General features: G+C 41.3%; 6 protein-coding genes and 1 non-coding gene across 8 annotated transcripts; 2 read left to right on the top strand and 5 right to left on the bottom strand.

Moving 5' to 3' along the window:
* Positions 1 to 452: 452 nt before the first annotated feature.
* Positions 453 to 2,090, top strand: LOC141838469 (nematode resistance protein-like HSPRO1). The gene has a single exon (XM_074725956.1). The coding sequence runs from the start codon at positions 557 to 559 to the stop codon at positions 1,937 to 1,939; it is 1,383 nt and encodes a 460-aa protein (XP_074582057.1). The 5' UTR covers positions 453 to 556; the 3' UTR covers positions 1,940 to 2,090.
* A 1,004-nt stretch (positions 2,091 to 3,094) lies between these two features.
* Positions 3,095 to 8,266, top strand: LOC141838468 (protein yippee-like). The gene is made up of 5 exons (XM_074725955.1): positions 3,095 to 3,292; positions 4,245 to 4,288; positions 7,674 to 7,782; positions 7,855 to 7,910; positions 8,026 to 8,266. The coding sequence occupies exons 1-5, from the start codon at positions 3,197 to 3,199 to the stop codon at positions 8,108 to 8,110; spliced, it is 390 nt and encodes a 129-aa protein (XP_074582056.1). The 5' UTR covers positions 3,095 to 3,196; the 3' UTR covers positions 8,111 to 8,266.
* Positions 8,267 to 8,622: 356 nt separating this feature from the next.
* LOC141842348 (uncharacterized) lies at positions 8,623 to 10,187 on the bottom strand. The gene is made up of 2 exons (XM_074730557.1): positions 8,956 to 10,187; positions 8,623 to 8,872 (listed from the first exon to the last, which is right to left on the bottom strand). Exons 1-2 carry the CDS (start codon positions 10,185 to 10,187, stop codon positions 8,623 to 8,625), a joined length of 1,482 nt encoding a protein of 493 aa, XP_074586658.1.
* Positions 10,188 to 10,801: 614 nt separating this feature from the next.
* On the bottom strand, positions 10,802 to 11,803 carry LOC141841854 (mannose-specific lectin 3-like). Its single transcript, XM_074730050.1, has one exon. It carries the CDS (start codon positions 11,770 to 11,772, stop codon positions 11,005 to 11,007), a length of 768 nt encoding a protein of 255 aa, XP_074586151.1. The 5' UTR covers positions 11,773 to 11,803; the 3' UTR covers positions 10,802 to 11,004.
* A 2,515-nt stretch (positions 11,804 to 14,318) lies between these two features.
* LOC141841962 (mannose-specific lectin 3-like) lies at positions 14,319 to 15,254 on the bottom strand. Its single transcript, XM_074730166.1, has one exon. It carries the CDS (start codon positions 15,252 to 15,254, stop codon positions 14,487 to 14,489), a length of 768 nt encoding a protein of 255 aa, XP_074586267.1. The 3' UTR covers positions 14,319 to 14,486.
* A 905-nt stretch (positions 15,255 to 16,159) lies between these two features.
* On the bottom strand, positions 16,160 to 16,240 carry TRNAL-CAG (transfer RNA leucine (anticodon CAG)). Its single transcript has one exon. It is a non-coding gene; the product is annotated as a tRNA-Leu (tRNA).
* A 3,572-nt stretch (positions 16,241 to 19,812) lies between these two features.
* LOC141841368 (uncharacterized) lies at positions 19,813 to 21,547 on the bottom strand. Of its 2 annotated transcripts, none has more exons than XM_074729528.1 (2): positions 21,370 to 21,547; positions 19,813 to 21,097 (listed from the first exon to the last, which is right to left on the bottom strand). In XM_074729528.1, the coding sequence occupies exons 1-2, from the start codon at positions 21,418 to 21,420 to the stop codon at positions 20,105 to 20,107; spliced, it is 1,044 nt and encodes a 347-aa protein (XP_074585629.1). In that variant the 5' UTR covers positions 21,421 to 21,547; the 3' UTR covers positions 19,813 to 20,104. The 2 variants fall into 2 exon arrangements, with proteins under 2 accessions (XP_074585629.1, XP_074585630.1); XM_074729529.1 differs by having other exon boundaries at positions 19,813 to 21,094.
* Between the last annotated feature and the right edge of the window lie 31 nt (positions 21,548 to 21,578).

Raw genomic sequence — 21,578 nt, 5'->3', positions numbered from 1 at the left:
TCATAACATAAACACTGTCAGGCAAGTCGAAAAAATACGAAAAAATAATACGGGGACATGGTTTTAAACAAGCAGTAGAGTAAAACGAACAATAAAGTCGACTGGTATAATGCGGTCTTACCAGGAATCCAGATCATCCAGTGGATATCCAGTAGGATTAGAAGTGCGTAATTTGAAGAGATGGATTTCCCACTCGGATTATGGATGTCATCGAGGCCCCCGCCTGTTTTCTCCAATAGCAGAAAAGATAAAGACATGAGTATTGTTAATTTGAAGAAATGGAATTGTTAAAATGTTTGGATAGGCTCTCTCAGTGTTTATCTCTATCATTTTCCCATTTGGGGTTTTTTTTTATAATTATTTTTTATGGAGTTCGATTTCGTGGCTTCTTCGTCGTTCCTACCGCCCTTTTTTTCTTCTTCATTTAATCTTTATCCTTTGCCTGTGTTGCGTGTGTATATATGTGTATATCCCGTTGTATTGATTTCTTACCAGCATTTCGTCGAACACCAACCTGTCTCCGCAACCTTCTTCTGAAATTCCAAGGATTGTTGATATGGCGGCGTCGAAGATCTCCGCGAGATCTCCAGCGGCGTCCGATCAGAATTCGTTCCCCTCGACGTCCTCCTCCGCTCCCCAACAGGAGCGCGATGCCTTTGCCACAGCCGCCTATCAGCGATATGTCCGCCTGCCGGAGCTTGCCGAGCTCTCCGGGTCCAGGAAATTCCCCCAGTGGCGCAACGAGTCGGTCCTGAAGCCGGCCCTCCAGGGCCTGGAGATCACCTTCCGGTTTGTTTCCATCTCCCTTTCCGACACTCGGCCGTACGCCAACAACCGCGAGTGGAAACGCCGGCTCGAGTCGATCGCCTCCCGGGAGATCGAGCTCATCGCAGCGCTCTGCGAGGAGGAGGGCGGTGCCGGCGCTCCCATCGCTGAGCTCAGCTCGTGCGCGGGGGTTCTGTCTCGGGGGTACAGCTCGCAGGAGGTGTGGAAGGTCCCCGGCGCGGCGGCGAGCGTGGTCGCGCGCACAAGCGAGGCGAGCCTGCTGCCGCGGCTGGCGGCGTGGGAGAAGTCGGTGGACGTGGCCGCCAAGATCCTGTTCCAGATCGAGAGCCAGATGCAAGGGTGCGCCTTCACTTTGGGACTCGGCGAGCCCAACCTCGCCGGGAAACCCACCCTCGAGTACGACCTCGTCGTCCGGCCGTTCGACCTCCACGCCCTCAAGCGGTGCTCCAAGGCGCACCAAGAAGACCAGGTGTTGTGCACGATCCTTCAGATCCTTGAGTCCTGGCTAAGCGCCGCCCGGGAGCTCGTCGCCCGCGTGGAACAGAGGATCGAATCAGAGGAGTGGGCGGCCGCGGCCGGCGATTGTTGGCTCATCGAGCGCGTATGGAAGCTGCTCTCGGAAGTGGAGGACCTCCATTTTCTGATGGATCCCGATGATTTCCTCCGGATCAAGAGCCAGCTAGGGATCAAGGCCGCCTCTGGCGGCGGGGAGGCGATCTGCTTCCTATCGGAGACACTGATTCACGTGACAGGCGCGTGCAAGGAACTTCGGCGGAGCGTGCCGCGGATCCTGGGCGTCGAGGCGGATCCCAACGGTGGCCCGCGGGTGCAGAACGCGGCGATGCTGCTTTTCCACAGCCAGCGGCGTGGGGAAGGCCACGATATGGGGAAGGTTGAACTGCTGCAGGCGATGCAGGCGGTGGAGGCAGCATCGAAACGATTCTTCTTCGCGTACAGGCAGGCGGCGGCGGCGGTGATGGGGAGCCTGGAGGTCAGCGGAAACCGAGCGGTGTACGTGCCGGCGGAGGCACTGGATTCGCTCACGCAGATGTTCCTGGAGCCGCCTTACTTCCCGAGCTTGGACGCCGCGAAGACCTTCTTGGGGGAGTACTGGCAGCGAAGCGACCTCGGAGCGACCAAGGGAAAGTGCTAGAAGGCGACGAAGTTCAGATCCAAACTGAAATGAAAAAACATGAAAAACAAAAAGTAAATATATATATATTTTTTGTTTTTGTTTTTTGTGTTTTTTTGGTGGAAGGATTTTAATATTATTATTTAGTCTGCATGATGCATTGTTTTGTAAATGGGATGCACATCCTTTTAATTTTAGTTATTTATCCTTTTTTTAATACTAACATGTATATTTATTATATGATTTTAAAAAATACAAATCTGTATGGCAATTGTAGGATAATCGTAAGAAGTTATTAATAAATATTAAATTTACTAAGTTTTCTCCCCTAAAATAAATTAAATTGAATAGACTGAATTAAAGTTAATCATGCACCTAAGTATTAAATTGGAATACGAAAGATGGAAATTCATTCACGCCTATCAAACACTTAATAAATTTTTAAATTATTAATTCTAATAACTTAACATTCTTTTTTTTATCGTTTATCGTTCTTAAGTATTTTTTCTAATAAAACTAAACACACTAATTTAAAAATTAATTATTTTTTTAATAATAAAAAATTATATTCTCTTAAATTATTTATTTTAATACGGAATCATAACCCCTTTTCTATATATATTTTCAAAAATAATAAACAGCTGTATACTATTATATCTTTATACTTTCTAAATTATGATAAAAATTACTAAATATTTGTCAACATTTTATTATTTTCAACGTAAAATAATTTAAAATATACATATTAAAGTAAAACAAAAACAAATGTAAAATTTAGATTATTTTTTTCTTCAAAACTATATAAAATAAACTCAAATAAAGCATTAAGTTTAAAAGTTCTTATAGCTATGTTTTTTGATGTGTCAGCGTATCGATTAAATTTTCGTCCTCTTATTTTGCTATTTCTACTTTTAATCCCTTTCTTCCTCAATCCATTCAAGAAAATAAAATTAAGTCTTAATCCACGAGCATTTTTCCCCTTTCTCATCTGGTATGATTTTTTAATAGACTTATTCAAATGAACCTTTTAAATTTTATTTTTTATAAGTTTTTTTTATAAAATTTTTATTTTTTAAATAAAATTTTCTTTTAAATAAATTATTAAATTTTATCTCTTGTAATGATAATTTTTAAAGATAACAATTATTTTAATTAATCAATCCTTCGACTATCCCGAGATAGCTATCATCATCCCTCTTTTATTCCACCGCCAGTTGATCGACCGACGTTATTTAGATCGAGGAGAAGCTTTTCGCCTTCGATCGGGGGAGAGTCAAGATGGGGCGGCTGTTTCTGGTAAGCCTGGAGGGCAAGTTTTACAGCTGCAAGCACTGCCAGACTCATCTCGCCCTCTCCAACGATATCCTCTCCAGGGTGCGTTCTAGATCTCGTTTGACAACCCATCTAATATTAGGAATATCGCCCCTGGATTTCTTGATCGCTTTTTTTTTTTTTCCCCTCGTGTCGCTTAAGATTATATGCCTGGCCGATTGATAGGAATAGAGATTGTTCTTCGTTCCTTTAATCTCAGAAAGGAATTCCCCCTGCCCTATTTGTTTTTCATTAATTCTTGTACCATCTAGGCTGCAGAGCTCTCAGCGCTGCTAAAAAATTTGTATCTAGGGTTATTCGTTTTTCGCCTAGCCAGATAACTAGCATGGCGCTCGCGATTCTCTTTTAATTTATGATTATTATTGAATTCATCAACCCTTTTCAGTGTTGAGTCTCTTCCTCTGCCACCAATTGACAGATAAGTAGACGATGCTTAATTAGGTTATAACTAAGTCGTCTAAGCCCTTTTCTTCTGTAAAATAAAATAATTAATAAGATATGGAAGTTACTTGTGCATTTACATGGAATTGGTCACGTGATATTCATTCATCAGGAACCACAAATTATGTATTTCTATTGTCTGACAGCCATCTAACTGATTCCTATATATTTATTTGTCCAATAATTAAAGAAGGTATCTTTATAATCTATAATGACAATCAAGATATTTCATGTAAAGTTGATTAAATTATAGCACATTGAAGTAATGTTTGATTCTGACCATTTGCCCAACTGTGTATTTAAGGATGTTCATGTAAGTTATCTCTTGTCTTGTATCATCATCTTTAGCTTCAATTTTTCTGCTTCTGGTATTATGTTATGTGACTTTGAACTTAAAGACTGCTGAATAATGACGGAAACAATGCAGAATATATCCAGATTTGTGGCTTGACCTTTTCTCCATATTGCTGAGTTAAATAGTTAATTTGTAGTGTGTAGGTAACTAGCTTGCCATAATATCTCTTTTCTCACTTTTCCCTCTCTTCTCCAACAGGCATTCCATTGCAAACATGGTAAAGCATATCTCTTCAACAATGTGTAAGTGGCATGATTGCGGCTTAGTTGAATTTTCATGTTAAAAGTGTCTGTATGCTTTTTTTGTTAATGCCGATGTTCCCATGGTTGAAGGGTTTGGTGATTTGCCTGCTATAGAAAATCTTTTATTTCACAGCTAGGGCTGCCTTGGATTGGTAAGGTGCAGTGACTGTTTGAGCATCATGTTGCCCAAAGGAGGTTTGACCCACAGTTTTTACACATATGATGCAATGTACTGCCATATATTTGCTAGTGTTTGGTTGTGGGTTTCAAGCTGATGTATGCAACTCCTGCTGTCATGGGGAGGATGATCTGTGATCATTCTGCTCTGTATTTAGGCTCTGAGAAAGTTTCTTCCCAGTCCAAAAAATGCCTAGTCTATTCTCGCCATTTTTTTATTATCCACATTGGTAATCTCAAGATACATACAGTGGCAGTGATTAGGTTAGACTGCTTAGAAATTGGAATGCTTGGTAATGTGATGGAATATACCTTTCCATGGTGCAAGCCGACTGTTTACTGTTGGATGAGTAGGTCCATTCTGATTTTTTTTTTTTTTCAACTTGGGAGAAGAGAAGAGTAAACTTAGACTGTATTAAGGCATTTTGTTCAGCTCCACATCCAAGGGATAGTTCTACGGATGGAGCTCCATTAATAGCATTGTCAGCAATTACTTTACTTTGCTTTTGCCAAAGTTTATTTTTGGCCTAATAACCAACTAGAAAAATGATGGTTTTACATATCCTTAGAGTGATCATGACAGAAGAAGATTAAAATGGCATCCACATTTTGGTTTGCCATTATGCCTCCAGGATCCACATGCAGTATAATGATGTGGCAGTTCTAGGATTCTCTGTGGACAAGCAACAATAAACATTAATAAAAGAGGGAAGGGGGTCTCCCTAATGGAGTTGCCTTTTGTTTTGAAATCATGAACCAACTTGGCCGTTGACTGAGATCCTTAATTGGCAAGCTGAACATGGAATCAAAGCGATCCATTGTTCTTCCAAAGTCATGAGCTTGTAAGCATTGTGATGTGATGCTTTCAAATGCTTTCTAGAAGTTTATTTTGAGTGCAAAGAAGAGAATTGAATCCATTTTGGATCAACATTGCCCAAAGTTTTGAGAAAGTCCTCTCCAATCAACCTTCCTTTATTGAAATCACTTTTCCAAATAACTTAAGATATCATGAATAATTGATATCGGTCTGAAGTTATTGATACCAATGTTTTAGAAGCATCCGCCTAGGCATATGCATCAGGGAACCTCATTTCATATAGCCTACGTTGTCTCTTGTACAATTGTCTTTATTAGGCGGGACCAGGAAGTCTATGCAGCCACATACAAAAACACAGAAAATTGTTTCTGCTTTTCAATTTGAACTAGTTTGAGTTGAATTATCTCAAACAGAGACCCTCATTATTTCTGCATTGTCCTGTCGAGTATAAGAGCTTTTATGATGTTTTCTCCTCCTCAAAGGAATAGGTCTTTTGATGATTAAGCACTTAATAAGGTATCTTTTGTTGTTGTTTAAAAACTTATTTTGAAAGTATTTCTTAATATGCATGCTATTTTTATGATTGTTATTGATTAATATGGATTGTTAAATATTTTGTGTTTTACATTGTTTGGTTAAATATATTTTTTAGTGTAGAATTATTGATTGAATGTGGTCGTCAACATATTTTATTTTGTGTAAATCATTTTTATTGCTATGATTTTTAATTTTTTTTTATATGAACCTCATATCTCTGTCTATATATGCTCATACACTGCATCTGCACATGTAGTGGAGTCAATTTCATACCGGTTGCATACACTTTGTAAAGTCTTGAACGAAAAAAAACCCCTTTAGGTACTTAGGTAAGTGTAGGAATGGCTGAGGCATTCTTGTCTGCATTGGAAGGTGTAGAACTCATCAAAATTTTTGAATGAAGTCTTGCTCAAAAAGACGCCAATAGGATTTGAAGTCTCAACCTTGTTTAGGATTGTAAGAATTTTTGTGCAAGGTTTAAAGTCTTGACCTTGTTTTGAAGTTTTGGTCACTGACCATAATGATATACTTTTGGTACTATACTGTTCCATTTTGTATGGGTGTCGGGAGGGAATAGAAGAAGAAAAGGATGAAGAAAGAAGAATAGTAGGAAACTTGATTGAGGTTCCAGGCCATGGAAGCAGTTTGTGATAAGCTCGTGGCACAGGAGCAGGCTATGAAGATACTTGGCCTCAGGAGGAGCTCGCCAAGTCTCACTATGAAGGTGAAAAATCTCAGATGGAGTTCATGAGAAGGAAAAAGCTCAAGGGAGCTCAAGACAACGTAATAAGCTCGTGAGGAGCTAACAAAGGAGGAAGTTCAGAACCGAATGTTTGTCCACCCGTGCTGACCTGCACCGAGTGATATTTAAAATATGGTCGTGTGAAAATCCATATGGTCCAAGTTTTCTATTTTTTCCCATCATTTTCCAGGCTGCATCCTTGATCTTTTTGTCCGTAAGTTGTGATTCCAAGGAATCTTGAACACTCTGCTTGAAGACATGCCTCTAGTGTTTGTGTAAATCTATCATCTGGTCCAGGACTCTATTTTACCCTCTGTGTTTGGTTGCCTTAATCGATTGGAAAAGTGAACCATAATTCTGATGAGGCTGGAACAGGTTAGGCCTTTTAGTATTCAGCATGTTTGACTGTTCTTGTCTCAATAAACACGAGAAGAATTTGCATTGTTCGTGAAGATTTATATGACATAGTCCTGTCATAGGATGTCGCCTTCTGCCTTGAATATTACATACATCTGAAGGCCTTTGTATTCATGAATCTTAACTTGCCTGTTTTAGTTAGATACAAATATCACATACGCCGGCCAGTTTTCAGTTTTCCAAAAATTGCAGCTTGATTTGTATTTTCTTTTTCAAAGCTGATCTGTACGCCAACCCAAGCCAAAGAGGCTTTTGGTACCAGCTTTACTGGTCCAGTTATTGGTTTAGTCTAGTGTCAATAACTATAATTACATGCTTCGAAACACCTATGTGAGTTCCTTGCTGCAAATGAGATTGTTGGCCGCCCACTTGCAGAAACCAAATTGTTTGCACATATACCTGTAGTTGTTGATTTATAATGTGATTTGTTTTATTTGTTATAATAAACAAATAGATGAACTGTTATGTATAACAACAAACAAACTTGAGTTCTAACTACTGTAGAATCAAAAAAACAGTACAGGCGATCTATATCTTTTCTTTCAGGAACATTGATTAACATAGCACATAGATCTCATATTAGAACATGATGCTTCAAGTTTTTTTTTTTTTTTTTTTGTTTTTGAGATTTCATATGCTGAGAAGACTATTAATTAGCTAGCTATTTTAAGGTCATCAGTTTCGATTTTTGGCAGTGTAAATGTATCTGTTGGACTTGAAGATGATCGAATGATGACCACAGGGTTACACACTGTTTCTGATGTTTTCTGCATTGGTTGTGGCTCTATCGTCGGGTGGAAATATGTAAGAGTTATTAAATTTTATTTTCTCGTTCTATCTATTTCATGGCATTGTGGAACCATATTTTTATTTCAGGAGGTTGCTCATGAAAAGACCCAGAAGTACAAGGAAGGGAAAATTGTGCTCGAGAGGTGCTGCTACTATGATTAATCATATTTCATTTAATTTAGATCGAACACTCACGAAGAACATAAATCTTTTCTTGCTGGAATATGTAACAAACTCAAAGACATTTTACTGGAGCAGGTTTAAATTGACTGGTCCAGATGGAAGTCGATATTGGATAACCCATGATGCTCAGATGGGAGGCAGCGACCCAGATGATGTATGATCTCTCTATAGACTCGAAGACATGTACAAAGTATCCTGAATGTAGATTCTTTCACGTAATTGATCTTGTTTCAAACCAACATGTGGATTCTAGTAACATGTGATTTATTGGAATAATTTCGGAGGATAATTACATGAGTATTTTACTAGTTTGGCATGGACACTGATTCAATCTAGTCCGAAATGTATATATATTCTTAAACCAGATCTTAAAATAAAAAACACCAAATACATGCATTTCAAAATCAACAACTATCGAAATAAAAATCAGATGAACTTAACATCCATCCAAAACAAAAAAATAATAAAAATAAAAAATAAAAAAGTAGCTTAGATGAAAATAGATAAAATTTACAGGTTTTATCATCTCGCAATCCAAATGTAGTTTAACGTTAAGCACAAATATTACCAGAGGGCCAAAAGCATATGTCATTATATATAATAATTGAGGTTCTGGGTGTTTTTTTTTCCAATTCGCCACGATGGAGACCAGCGTCAGAATCTCACGATCGTTTAACGGAGGCCGAGGCCCACGTCGTATGCCAACGGATAGCAGGTGCCCTCGCCGCCGGTGCTCCACAAGAAGTGCGCGTAGTTGGCGGTGTGGGCAGTGTTCCCCGGAGCGGCGGCGATCGCCTCCAAGAAAGTCTCCTCCGCCGCCGTCAGGTCGCCCCTCGCCACCCACAGGAAGCTGGCGTAGCGGCTTAGCGTCTCCGCGTCTCCGGGCGCCATTGTGATCGCCTTCGAGAAGTAGTGCTCCGCCCTGTGGGTTAGGGTTTCTCGTTGAGACATTTCGTCGATCTGTTCGCGAGGATGAAGGAGAAGAGTTTTTTTTTTGTGGTTTACCTTTCGTTCTGGTGGAGGACGAGGTAGAGGAACTGCGCGAAGTTTGAGAGGAGGAGGGGGCTGTTGGGGTCCTGCACCAGCGCTTGTTCGTACATCATCTCCGTCCGGAGGTGGTCGGATTTATCGTCCGTCTGCAGCTCGATGGAGACGGGCGAGACCATGCGCCGCATCGTGTCCGGGTCCATGAGCGCCTCGTGGTGCGTTGTCGCTTGTAACCTGGCGAACTCCTCCAGAAACTTCTCCCAAAGCACCGCCTCCTCCGACGCCAGGGTTTCGGTCCACACGCCCTGGCCGACATCATCATCTGCCATCGCCATGTCGTCTCCATCGTTTTCCTCGAGAAGGGTGTCGATCAGACACATGACGGATGCGTTGGAAGGCGTCGCGGCGGCGCCGATGAGGCTAAAGTGGTCCATGTAGAAGATGGTGAAGTTGGCAAGGAGTAGCATGAGGGAGACCATGAGGGTTGGCGTGGCGGAGAAGATCTGTTGGAAGAGACAGACGAAGGAATAATTCATCTCGATTTGGATCGGCCCGAGGATGCCTTGGTTTTCCTCGCAGGATAGCGCCTCCCGCCACTGGAGCGCGTAGCTCTGGAGCTCCCGGATCATGAACACCATGGAGGAGAAGGCTCGCTTCATGGAGCAGCACGCCGTCTCGCTGGTCTCAATGAACCAGCTAGCCTCGAACCTCTTCTTCAGCTTGATGATCCGCAGCGAGAGGGGAATGCGGACGCCGTCGGCGTTCGCCTCCACGCACGCCGGAACGATCAGGTTGGACCATTCCGGAGGATCCTCCCTGAATCGCAGCATCCACGGCGATCGGATCGACGGAAAAAGCGCCAGCGTCGATCTGGCGGAGAAGTAGGGGGGTTGTGTATTTCGCTCGAGCTCTCCTTCCTGCGCCTTTTGCGTGCTGAGCACGATGGCCAAATCTTCGACCTTTTTTAGGGGTTCCTCCTCGCGTTCGTCATTTCCGCCGTCGTCGAAGGGATCGAAGCTGGCGCTTCTGACCCGGCGTAGGAGCAGCGCCCCGCCATGCCTTCCTTTCGTCGACAGGAACTCCACCGATCGGGTCCGCAAGATCTTTGAGCCGAGGAAGGCCGAGGGGCGGGCGAGGGCGCGGTTATCGCCCCAACTGCAGGCGGCCGGGAACGTTGGGTGTGACTGCGAGGGGATCGGGATGATGATCGGCGACGTGAAGTACCGACCGGTGGCCTGAACTCCCATCATCGTAAAGATCCAAAACCGCTAGAATTGGAGGTAGAGGTGGCGGAGAAGCGTAAACGTGTTGGCTTGGTTGGGACGGAACCAAATGGGTATAAAAAAGGTGATGGAGGAGGAGGAGGCCCGTCATGTTGACAACGCCGGCGAAGTCGGTGGTTTTCCGAGTCTTTAGGATACAATATACTATTTTTTGATATTTTGTCAAAAACATCTAAAAGGAAAAAAAAAATACACAATAACTTACACATCGTTTAAAGTAATTTCTAATTAAAAATAAAAGAAATAGTGAACAAAAAAACGTTGGCTGCAATTTTAAAATTCCATCTCAGCTTTCACTATCGAGTTTTTTTCGACAAATATATTTTTATTTTAAAATTCATTTTTTTCAAAAATAAAAATTGAAATAGAGAAATTTGACAAAACAAACAATTCAAAAAATCTGGACTGTTTTTTTTTTGTTATGGACAAAGATTCTTTTAATACTCCATAAAATTTTCATTAACCTCCAACTCATAATCATAAAAATTAAATTTATTATAAACAGTCTTAGACATTATAAAAACATTGTATTAAAATACACTTTTTACTGATACACCCCTAATGATAACTGAAATTCGCACTGTTACTGTTTTAAAATCGTTTGAAGCAAATTGATGTAATTTCACAACTTCATAGGGGCGAATTGAGATAAACAGGGTGGGTAGGGGAGTAAAAGAGAGATATTAATGATATTCTTAAAACAGAGCTTCTTCTTCCATCAGCATTAATGGAAGAAAGAAGACAAAACAGAGACTTCCTCTTCTACTGTCGCGCAGGCAACCAGTTACGTGCTCGTCGACCACAACACAGGCCCGTACACCACCGCCTGCCCGTTGATTTGGAGAATGAGCACGTAATCTCCCTCCCCGGCCGTGCTCTTGCTGCTCCACACCACCTTGAGATCGTGGTCGCCGACGACGGCGAGCTGCCCCCTGTGGTCGAGCCTGGCGAAGCAATGGGCACCTCGCCCTGCCGTCGCGCTCTGCCAAACCACACCAGTCCCTGCCTTGTTCAGCACCAGGTTGCAGTCCGCCTCCACCCTGAACGTGTAGTCCCTGCTGGCCAGCTCCGCCCCCGCGCTTATGCTCTGGCCCGCGAACAACAAGTTCCTCACACCGGCCGCGGCCTCGGACGAGGCCACCTCCGCGCCCGAGGTGCCGACGTTCAAATCCGCCGTCGCCCACAGAGCCGGACCGTAGACGGCCGCCTCCCCGTCAGGCCGGAGCACGGCCGCGTACTTGCCCTTCTTAGAACCAGGGGAGCTCCACACCGTAGCTCCGGCACTGGTGATGGTCAGCGCGCCGTGGTTGCTGAGCGAGAGCGTGCAGTTCGCGCCTGCGCCGTGGGTGTCCGACTGGAAGCCGCGGCCGAAGTTGTAGAGGACGAGGTTGCAGTCGTCTTGCATGACGAAGGCGTTGCGGCCGTAGGAGAGCTGGCCGTCAGTGGGCAGGACGTCGCCGGTGAGGAGGACGTTGCCCTCGTTAGCCGAGGAAAGAGCAGCGAGCTGAAACAGAGCGGCGGACGCAATGACGAGAAAAGCTGGGGCTTGCATTTTCGCAAACAGATGGAAGGCAGGGCCGACTCACGCATGCCTCTGCAATGGCGCGACAGATATTAACTATTTATAGCACAACAAATTTTTTTTAAAATACTTTCTAAAATTCTAAAATAATCGAATATCTTCTTTTTATTTATTTTTTCTCGATGCTTCTGACAGCTGGCGTCAACGTTGGTGGATAAGGTCCACGTAAGGAGGTATGATGAGGACAAAGGCAACAGCTAATTGGCTCAGAGCGAAAGACTCAGAAAAAGACACCAAAACTGTGAGCGGTTATTATTATTTTTTATAATTCAAATTTTAATTTTTACTTTTAATTTCAATACTTGTGGATAAGGTGTCACTGATCGACTCTACGATCATATATGAAAAAATAAATTGAGAAATTATAGTTAATTACAGACGAAAAAAGATATTATATTAACTTTATCGAAATTTAATTTTTGTCCACTTCAATAAATATATTCCATCATAATCAACTCAATTATGTTTCGGGAACATTTTTAATTTCAATCTCACTAAGTTGTATGTGGATCCCCAAGATAAATATCAAAATTATCTCTATAAGATTGTTTCAATATTTGAATTGGTAATTTTATTTGTAAAGATAAATTCGTGTACTTTTTTCATACATGGATATTTTGATCAGCCGTTCAATTTATTTATTTTTTTGAATAAATTCAACGTCGATGCAACAATGTGATATTCCATGTGCATCCGTCTCCATGCGCAATTATTGACCGTGTTTCACGGGTACATGTCGGAATACAATATTAAAAAGTACCTTTAATTTTTATTTTAAATTTCATTTTTTTAAAAAAAATTGAAAATAGAGAAATTTGACAAACCAAACAATTCAAAAAGTCTGGACAATTTTTTTTTTGTTATGTACAAATGTTCTTTTAATATTCCATGAAATTTTCATTAACCAATTAAGGAAAACAAGCAACGCTTTACTTCACACACATTTCGGGCACAAAAAATCAAAAATTCACATGCGATAAAGTCATCCTTTTCTATACCAGCTCATTTTGAGCCATCGCAACAACTCCATTTTAGTCTTCCCAATTCAAATAATATATATAATCTTAGATATATAAAAGTTATATCAATACGGATTTCGAAAAGGATCAAAATATATAAATCTAGCATACACGGTTGTTTCTACTCGAGATTGTCGTCTTCGATGAGTCATCAGACACTTGACTTGTATGTTGATAGAGTCACGTATTACCCTACGACCAACTTCGAGGAAAATACACCAAGATCTGACGCTGACTTTGCCAAGTTGCAAGGAGAAGAAAGAGAGTGAAAATGAAAGCTAAGGATGCTCTAACTTAGTGGCTCCGATGCTCAAGTCAAACAGTCGCCCTGGAGACGGTGAAAAAAGACTAATTAAGATGGGAGAAGCAAGTATGTTTTCGTATTCTAGTGTATTTGCACCGATGCCAAGAAGGGCTATTAATAGGATTACCAGGGAAGCAAATGTCTCATCTTCGATAAAGAAAATGTCACATCAGTGGAGATGTCTTGTCAAATGTAAAAAGAATATTCTATTATTGCCCTTGTAATAAAGGATCTTATCGCCCATACATAGTACGATATCAGACTCTGTCATCATAATTCATATTATCTTCATAGGGTGAGCGAATTATATCAAATATTATATTATTATATGTGCCCTTTTGGCGACGGTCTGACAAGTTGAATGATAGAGTGACGGGAGCAGAGTTAGTCCAACACTGAGTAGGGCACTGGACAAGTGGAGCTTAGGCAGCAAAGAGAGTCCAGGGCGAGGTTGCCTAAGCTAGCCAAGATGCAATCTGAGATGGAGCTCAAGGTCGAGTAGAGACTTGGTTAGGAGACCCAGACATGAAACTTGGTGTTGAACCCGAGAAGAGCAGTCGGGTGTTGTGTTTTGAGCCAGCTGGTTGCCGAGTCGAAACTTGGCCACCTTGCTATAGTAGGGGCGTGAATGTGAAATTCGGACGTAGAGTTAGGGTGTGAGACTCAGCTAGTCAGTTCTGCAGTACAATCTTATGTCCGACGTGTCGTCTTCAATCAAACCAAATCTTAACCTTTTGGATGAAGGTATACCAATCCATAACAATAGTCTTACACTATATTGTAAGAGGTTAATTATGAGATTCAAATTCATGACTATAAAATCATAATAATTTTACCATAACTCTAAATTTAAATAATATATGATATAAAATAAATAATATTCCCCATTAAATTTAAATAATATATGATATAAAATAAATAAATTTCCATCCATTAATTTATTTTTTATTATATAGTTGACATAGTACATAGTTGGTATGTTTTATTATTCTCTTTCAGGATTATGTTTGCTTTGCTCCCTAGAATTTCACTTTTCTTCTTAATCTGGCTCACAAAATTTGTTCTGCATAACTTTGCCCCGCTGGTTTATAAATACACTGTTTACCAATACACCCCTAAGGATAACTGCAAATTGCACTGTGAATGTTTTAAAAATTAAAATATTTTGAAGCAAATTGAAATAATGTCACAACTTCTTAGGGGGCGAATTGAGATAAACAGTTTGTGTAGCAAATAATCGAGGGGAATAAAAGAGAGATATTCATGATATTCTTAAAACAGAGCTTCTTCTTCCATCAGCATTCATGGCAGAAAGAAGACAAAGCAGAGACTTCCTCTTCTACTGTCGCGCAGGCAACCAGCTACGTGCTCGTCGACCACAACACAGGGCCGTACACCACCGCCTGCCCGTTGATTTGTAGAATGAGCACGTAATCTCCCGCCCCGGCCGTGCTATTGCTGCTCCACACCACCTTGAGGTAGTGGTCGCCGACGACGGCGAGCTGCCCCCTGTGGTCGAGCCTGGCGAAGCAATGGGCACCTCGCCCTGCCGTCGCGCTCTGCCAGACCACCTCCGTCCCTGCCTTGTTCAGCACCAGGTTGCAGTCCGCCTCCACCCTGAACGCGTAGTCCCTGCTGGCCAGCTCCACCCCCACGCTTATGCTCTGGCCCGAGAACAACAAGTTCCTCACAGCGGCCAAGGCCTCGTGCGAGGCCACATCCTCGCTCAACGTGCTGACGTTCGAATCCGGCGTCGCCCACAGAGCCGGGCCGTAGACGGCCACCTCCCCGTCAGGCCGGAGCACGGCCGCGTACTTGCCCTTCTTAGAACCAGGGGAGCTCCACACCGTAGCTCCGGCACTGGTGATGATCAGCGCGCCGCGGTTGCTGAGCGAGAGCGTGCAGTTCGCGCCTGCGCCGTGGGTGTCCGACTGGAAGCCGCGGCCGAAGTTGTAGAGGACGAGGTTGCAGTCGCCTTGCATGACGAAGGCGCTGCGGCCGTAGGAGAGCTGGCCGTCAGTGGGCAGGACGTCGCCGGTGAGGAGGACGTTGCCCTCGTTGGCCGAGGAAAGGGCAGCGAGCAGAAACAGAGCGGCGGACGCAACGACGAGAAAAGCTGGGGCTGGCATTTTCGCAAACAGATGGAAGGCAGAGCCTACCCACGCCTGCCTACTTATAGCACGACAAATGAATAATTTTGGAGAAAAATCTTTTTTTTAAAAAAAAAAATTATTCTAAAATTCTGAAATCATCGAGGTCCACGTAAGGAACCGCGAAGGAAATCTATTGGTGGTGATGAGGACAAAGGCGACAGCTGATTGGCTCAGAGTGAGGAAGACTTGGGAGAAGACCCCAAAGTTCTACGTGCAATTATTGATCGTGTTTGACGAGTTCGTATCGGTGACTTTGATTCTGAATAATCGAGGTCAAAAAGGTGTCTTTAATTTTAAAAATTATCGAAAGGTGTTTTTTTAATAAAAAAAAATGTACCTGTAAACTAATTGTGAAATAATTTACTAACAATTTTTGAATTTTAATGAGAATCTGAAAGAAAAAAAAGGAGCAAATTTAAAGAAAGATGGACGAGAAAAATGATCTAGCCTTCCTATGCGAGCCCAACCTTTAGATCCAGTAAAGATATTTAAATTATGTTTAATGTTTCATCTGCGATGTGAAATAGCTAATTCTAGTCTTCGCGATGATTTGATTTCCAAATAATTATTCCACTTTTTTTTTCTTCTAAACATATCGATTTAAAAATTCAAAATTATATAATAATAAATATATTGTCAAGAATGGGATTCATAATTTTAGTCTTCGCGATGATTTAATTTCCAAATAATTAATTATTCCACTTTTTTTCTTCTAAAATTATCGATTTAAAAAATTTAAAATTATATAATAATAAATATATTGTGGATTCGAACCCAGAACCAGTACCTGAAACTAATTTCCAAATAATTAATTATTCCACTTTTTTTTCTTCTAAAAATATCGATTTAAAAAATTCAAGATTATATAATAATAAATATATTGTCAAGAATGGGATTCGAACCCATGCCCTTTCGGACCAGTACCTGAAACTGGCGCCTTAGACCAACTCGGCCATCTTGACTTGACGGTATTCTTTCTTTCCAAATACTTAATTATAATTTTTTTATAAATATTTCTGTTTTATCTCATTTTGTAGTACATTTTAAAGTTTTCTTGAGTACCAATTTAATCCTAAATATAAACTGTATTTATAAATTGAGGAAAAAATACAGTTCTCATTACCTTCGCGCAATAATAATAACAGGAAACAAAGCGCTTGAGTTTCTGCAATTTAAAACAAATAAGGACGATCAAATTGATCATGCAAAAAAACAAAAAAAAAAAATCAATTTTCCAGTCTTTTTCATTCATTAAAACACAGACGAAAGCTATATCGATCCTTCATTAATTTAATTTTCATTCAGTAAAAGGCAAACTTAAAAGATCAGACCAAATTGAAGCTGAAGCTGAAGCTGAGTCTGTCATCTTTTAGCAGACAAATTGCTGCTGATGAACACGGTAAACATTAAACAAGAAGCACTTGATGTTTTTATGCATACCCAGAACCTGAAGCAATGCAGCCTAACAAGCACCAAAGCCATGGCTAAAGCTCCATTAAACAAGAATCACTCGACGTAATTTCTATACTCTTATTTTTCTCTCTTTTTAGAGTTTATCTTCCATGGGTCTTTTAAGTTTAGTTTTCAGACGAATGATTGAATGTTCACTGAGAAACGACATAAGAAATTCTATGCCGTGTCTTTAGTAACTCTATCAAGCCATCCTGAGACCAAAGCAGCAATCGGCAGCTCCGGTGCGACACCGTTGCTGCTGCAGCTGCTCAGAAATGGTTCTCCTGGAAACAAGGAACACGCAGCACCTATCTTGGTGGATCTTTGCAAAGGCGATCGATCGAGGAGCAGCAATAGCACCTGGTCGCAGCTAAAACGGTATAGTTCTTCAACAAAGTCATTTACAAACAATATTTTATCTAAATAATTAATAATGATCTTTTATACGCAAAAAGTTGCTTTGATTCTTCATTTAGGTATAATTTCTTTATTATTATTTTCTTTTCCGGTGGAGGATGATGCAAATAAAACCAAAGCAGCACTGCTAGAGTCCATTAAAAGCTCATCAAGCATCACATCAAACCCGAAACAAGATCATTATCATGGCTACTTGGAATTGCACTACAAAATTCTAGGATGCCATTGTCACATCAACACTGATATTAAAGCTTAGCTGAGGTGCCCCTCCTCGCTCTCTCATCATATTGATGTTGCTGCTTAATTAATTAAGTGTTTTCGGGGAATAATATAAATTTGTTGACTCAACAGATCTTCTGTTCATTGTCAACAAAAATATTCTTTTAGCTTTCATTAGTAATCAAAGATAATATTCTGATCAGAATTTCAGATTTCAAGACCCATGCAAGTCAAGAATGAATCGATCCAAAAGCTGAACCAATGCTCTTTTAGCTCCACTTTTAACAGTGAATGTAGCTTCAGTATCTTGATATCTATATAGAGAGAGATATTTTGTCTGCAAGCAGGATTTAATTATATCTATATATCAAACTAATAAATAAATCATATCCTTCAAAGTTAGGAAAGCTCCCATTTCCAAATTGACCCCGAGTCAAAACCTAATTATATTAGTTGTCTTATTCAAAGAATTCGACTATCAACAGTGTCGTTTATGAAGTATATATATATATATATTAAAGATTGATAGAAACTTAATTATATAACCATTAATTATGATTAATATCCCAATTATACCTATGAAGTTATTGAGGATATGATCAATTTTCATTTCACATCGATATAACATGCATACCAAACTTGTTTATACACATGTTCACTTAATGAGTTGGAAAATATATATATATAAACTTTATAATTTTTCAGTGGTTCCTGATAAAAAAAATGCTAGCTTCTTGAGTAAAAGCATATTGCTCTATCTTAATTAATTAACATGGCATATATATGAGATGACTCAAGCAATTAATTAATCTACACATTAAGAGATACTTAACTAGTTAATTAATTAAAAATAGACTTGATAAATATTGGAGTCTGATCGAGATCATGCATGTGAGGCAAAGTGAGAGGAATCTGATGGTGGTGGCCTCGCCCTCCACCACCATCACCGTCACCATCCTCTCGGTTCTTTATTTCTTTTGTTGCCATCCTTCGTTGCACCAAGGAGGGGGGAGACAGAGAGAGAGAGAGGACTAAGTCATAAAGCTAAAGTTGTCATGTTCCATTGACAGAAGAAGCTCTTTTATAACTCAAAACTTAAATTAATTTCATTTACACTTGATCTAGAGTTTATAATATAGAACAAAATTTGAGAATTACAGAGGTTGATACTCGATCTGTAAGATCTCTCATACTATACTATAGATCAAACACCTTGCTATGCAGTCTGACAACTATAACCCATGCAGATGCAGGGAGTTTCTCTTTTTTTACCCCTCTTTTTCCTTTAATTTTGTACTACATGGATAAAAGCCTCAGACACCACCTTTATTCTCCATTGGAGGGCCAATTTAAGAAAGCTGCCTTGGTCTTTGCGAAAGCGACGATAACCCAGATTCCTTCAGCCACACTACTCATGCATCTATGGACCCCCACCTCCCTCCTATTTAAGTTAATTACCCTTCTTCATTCTTTTATATACATTTAGCTTCGCTCCCTCTTTCTTCTCCATTCTCCTTTCATGTTTCAGTGCATCCATCAGCTTCTAGCTACGACCACTGGCAATTGCAGGAATTTGAGTGACGTACCATGGCTTAGCTTTTATCTGTATGTAGTACAGTGACTACCTGAACCACACATGATGAACATCTAATTAACTGTGGGAGTGATCTCAGTTTGAGTTAGTTTGTGAGTGTCTACATGTTCGTAGCTAGTGAATAGTATAGTGATGATAGGTAAAAACGCCTTGATTTGTATACCTATGACAGTGCATGCATGCACGAGGAGGCTTATATGTTTACACACATCGATACAAACAAATCCATGCAAGAGTAGTACTGTTGGTCAAAAGCTGTTCTTCCTCTATCTCTCAAAAGATGAGAAGTAATGCTTCATGAAAGCTTTAATCTGAATCACTCTTACAAAGATGCAGGAGGAAAAAAAGCTTCATTTGTAATAATAATAATAATAATATGCTACTTTTAGCTTATATGATATATATATAATAATATATACGAGCGGTCTAGCTAGATAATTTTTTTCTGAAGTTTGCCAAATATCCCGATATAGATGGAACAAGATGCACACATAAACAGATAGATCTTGTAAACCTGTAAACAACTCTCTAATAAGATCTTTAATTTCTTCTTGAGAACACCCCTAATAAGAGAAGATCGAATCATTTAACTGAAAAAAAGGCTCAGAATGCTAATTTAATTCATAGATCACATACAATAATCAAATATGCTATAGAGGAATCAAAAACATTAGCAAACCCTAATGTATTCAAAATCATTTTCTCTGTGTGTGTGTGTATACTCATCATGCAATTACATGATCAATGTAATTAAGCCATTATTTAGAACATTTTGTTTAGAAAAAAACATTTTAATTTCAACGAGACACTAAAGCATGATTAGCAAATGATCCAACCAACCTGATGCATATATATCATGCATTAGTTTATATAATTCCACTGTATTATAAATAAAATACACAGCATATTAGTTAAGAACACACAACCTAATTAATAGTAATCCGAAATTAACCGAGCTGAAACCTACCTACATTTCTTAGACTCGATCCCTTGTAGTAGTAATCCGCCATATCATCACAAGTTACTAATTAACTGCTTAAATATTCTTCTTAAAATGCTCTTAGCTCGATCGGTATTCTTCGAAGCCATTGCTCAAAAAGTAAGCTTCTGCTTTATCAACGCCACAATATTGCTGTTATCATGATCACATTAGATTGCCCAGGGAAGAGTTGTTGAATCCAGATAGATCGGGAGGCCATCCACCACCACCGTCGCCACCACTGCTAGTACTTCCGCCGCCACCGCCACCGCCACCGCTGCCGCTGTTTCCGTTCCAAAATAATTGATCATTGCGCGATAGACCAAGATACTGCATCCTCGCTAAATTATGAAACATTTGTTGGTTATCGTTCTTATCCTCCATCTTCACCGCAGACGGTTCAGACGATTGCACGCGTCCCGCAAATGATCCGGCGATGAACGAGCCGCCGCCGTCGCCATGGAAAGGGTAAACCGGCATCGGAGCTGGAGGCGGCAGTGCGTGATCGAGGTGCCCTTCTCCTAGAAGAGGGAATTGCGGCAACTGCTGTAGCCTCAAATTCTCGGCGGCGGTCGCGAGCTGGTAATCCAATGTGTTCGCCGGTGGTTGGACTCCGGCTCCGTAGCCGCCGAAGTCGCGAAACTGGTGCAGCGAGGCCATGAACGGGAGCTGGTGCAACGAGGCGGCTGAGGTGGTGGCCGCGGAGGAGGATCCAGAGGAGGGCACCGAAGGGACAGAGGCGGCGGCGGTGGATGTATTGGTTGAATTGGTAGAGCTGGAGGAGGGTTTCGTGCGCTTGTTGCGGCGGCATCCTCCCCCGACGGGGACGTTGCGGAGGGCGCCTCCGCGCGTCCAGTAACGGCGGCAGGTCTTACAGAAGTGGCGCGGCTGCGAGAGGGAGTAGTTGTTGAAGTAGCAGAACTTGGTGTTGGCCGAATAGCACCGGGGGCACTTCAGCCCCGCCTCCGGCTGCGGGATCTTCGCCAGCCGGGCTCGGTCCGACATGGACCCTGGCCGGATTGATCCGGCCGCGAGGGCCAAGCCTGCCGGCGGCGGCAAGTGGGAACTACCATCTCCGCTTCCAACACCACCACCGCTACTGCTTCCTAGTAGATGAATTTGTTGGTGCTGCTGCTGCTGTTGTTGCTGCTGTTGCTGCTATAAGAATAGATGAATATTCAAATGATTTGCATAAGGATGATAATTCCAAGAATAAAGCAAGAAATTAATGGCGTATATGTGTGTAGTGCTGGTATATTCAAGAACAAAAGCGAGAGGTTTTTTTCTGGCCTTTTTTCGCAAGTTATATATACAATTAAAGCGAAGGCACTGAAGGAACAAAAAAGAGAGAGGAGGAGGAAGAAGAGGAGGAGGAGGAGAAAGCTAAGGAAAATGGAGTAATTGAAATTAGGAATCTGAAGGCCACTCACCTGGTTCAAATTAGGTGGATCGAGATAGAGAGGAAGAGAAGAGAAAACCATGGTTGGCCAACAAGCTAGCTATAGCTTTGTGCTTCCTCTCCTAACCTTTAAGAGTGATTTCTTTTTGAACAAAAGGTTGATATAGTGGTGGAGAATCACACATCCACGAGGAGAGTTGCAGAGAGAGCAAGGCACACCAAAGGAGAGGACGACGACTG

Source organism: Curcuma longa, chromosome 11, assembly GCF_044706935.1.
Source record: "Curcuma longa cultivar G26 ecotype Majalengka, Jawa Barat chromosome 11, ITB_CL_G26_1.1, whole genome shotgun sequence".
NCBI lineage: Eukaryota > Viridiplantae > Streptophyta > Magnoliopsida > Zingiberales > Zingiberaceae > Curcuma > Curcuma longa.
The sequence above is the reverse complement of the archived record's forward strand: the minus strand, read 5'-3'. Positions and strand labels throughout refer to the sequence as shown.

Excerpts from the sequence above, each read along its gene's own strand:
- LOC141841962 (XM_074730166.1), bottom strand. The coding sequence starts at position 15,254 with ATGCCAGCCCCAGCTTTTCTCGTCGTTGCGTCCGCCGCTCTGTTTCTG.
- LOC141838469 (XM_074725956.1), top strand. The coding sequence starts at position 557 with ATGGCGGCGTCGAAGATCTCCGCGAGATCTCCAGCGGCGTCCGATCAG.
- LOC141842348 (XM_074730557.1), bottom strand. The coding sequence starts at position 10,187 with ATGATGGGAGTTCAGGCCACCGGTCGGTACTTCACGTCGCCGATCATC. Across the intron at positions 8,873-8,955 it reads GTCCTCCACCAGAACGAAAG|GGCGGAGCACTACTTCTCGA; the intron begins GTAAACCACAAA and ends CCTAACCCACAG.
- LOC141838468 (XM_074725955.1), top strand. The coding sequence starts at position 3,197 with ATGGGGCGGCTGTTTCTGGTAAGCCTGGAGGGCAAGTTTTACAGCTGC. Across the intron at positions 3,293-4,244 it reads CCAACGATATCCTCTCCAGG|GCATTCCATTGCAAACATGG; the intron begins GTGCGTTCTAGA and ends CTTCTCCAACAG. Across the intron at positions 4,289-7,673 it reads GCATATCTCTTCAACAATGT|TGTAAATGTATCTGTTGGAC; the intron begins GTAAGTGGCATG and ends GATTTTTGGCAG.
- LOC141841854 (XM_074730050.1), bottom strand. The coding sequence starts at position 11,772 with ATGCAAGCCCCAGCTTTTCTCGTCATTGCGTCCGCCGCTCTGTTTCAG.
- LOC141841368 (XM_074729528.1), bottom strand. The coding sequence starts at position 21,420 with ATGGTTTTCTCTTCTCTTCCTCTCTATCTCGATCCACCTAATTTGAAC. Across the intron at positions 21,098-21,369 it reads ATCCACCTAATTTGAACCAG|CAGCAACAGCAGCAACAACA; the intron begins GTGAGTGGCCTT and ends CTATTCTTATAG.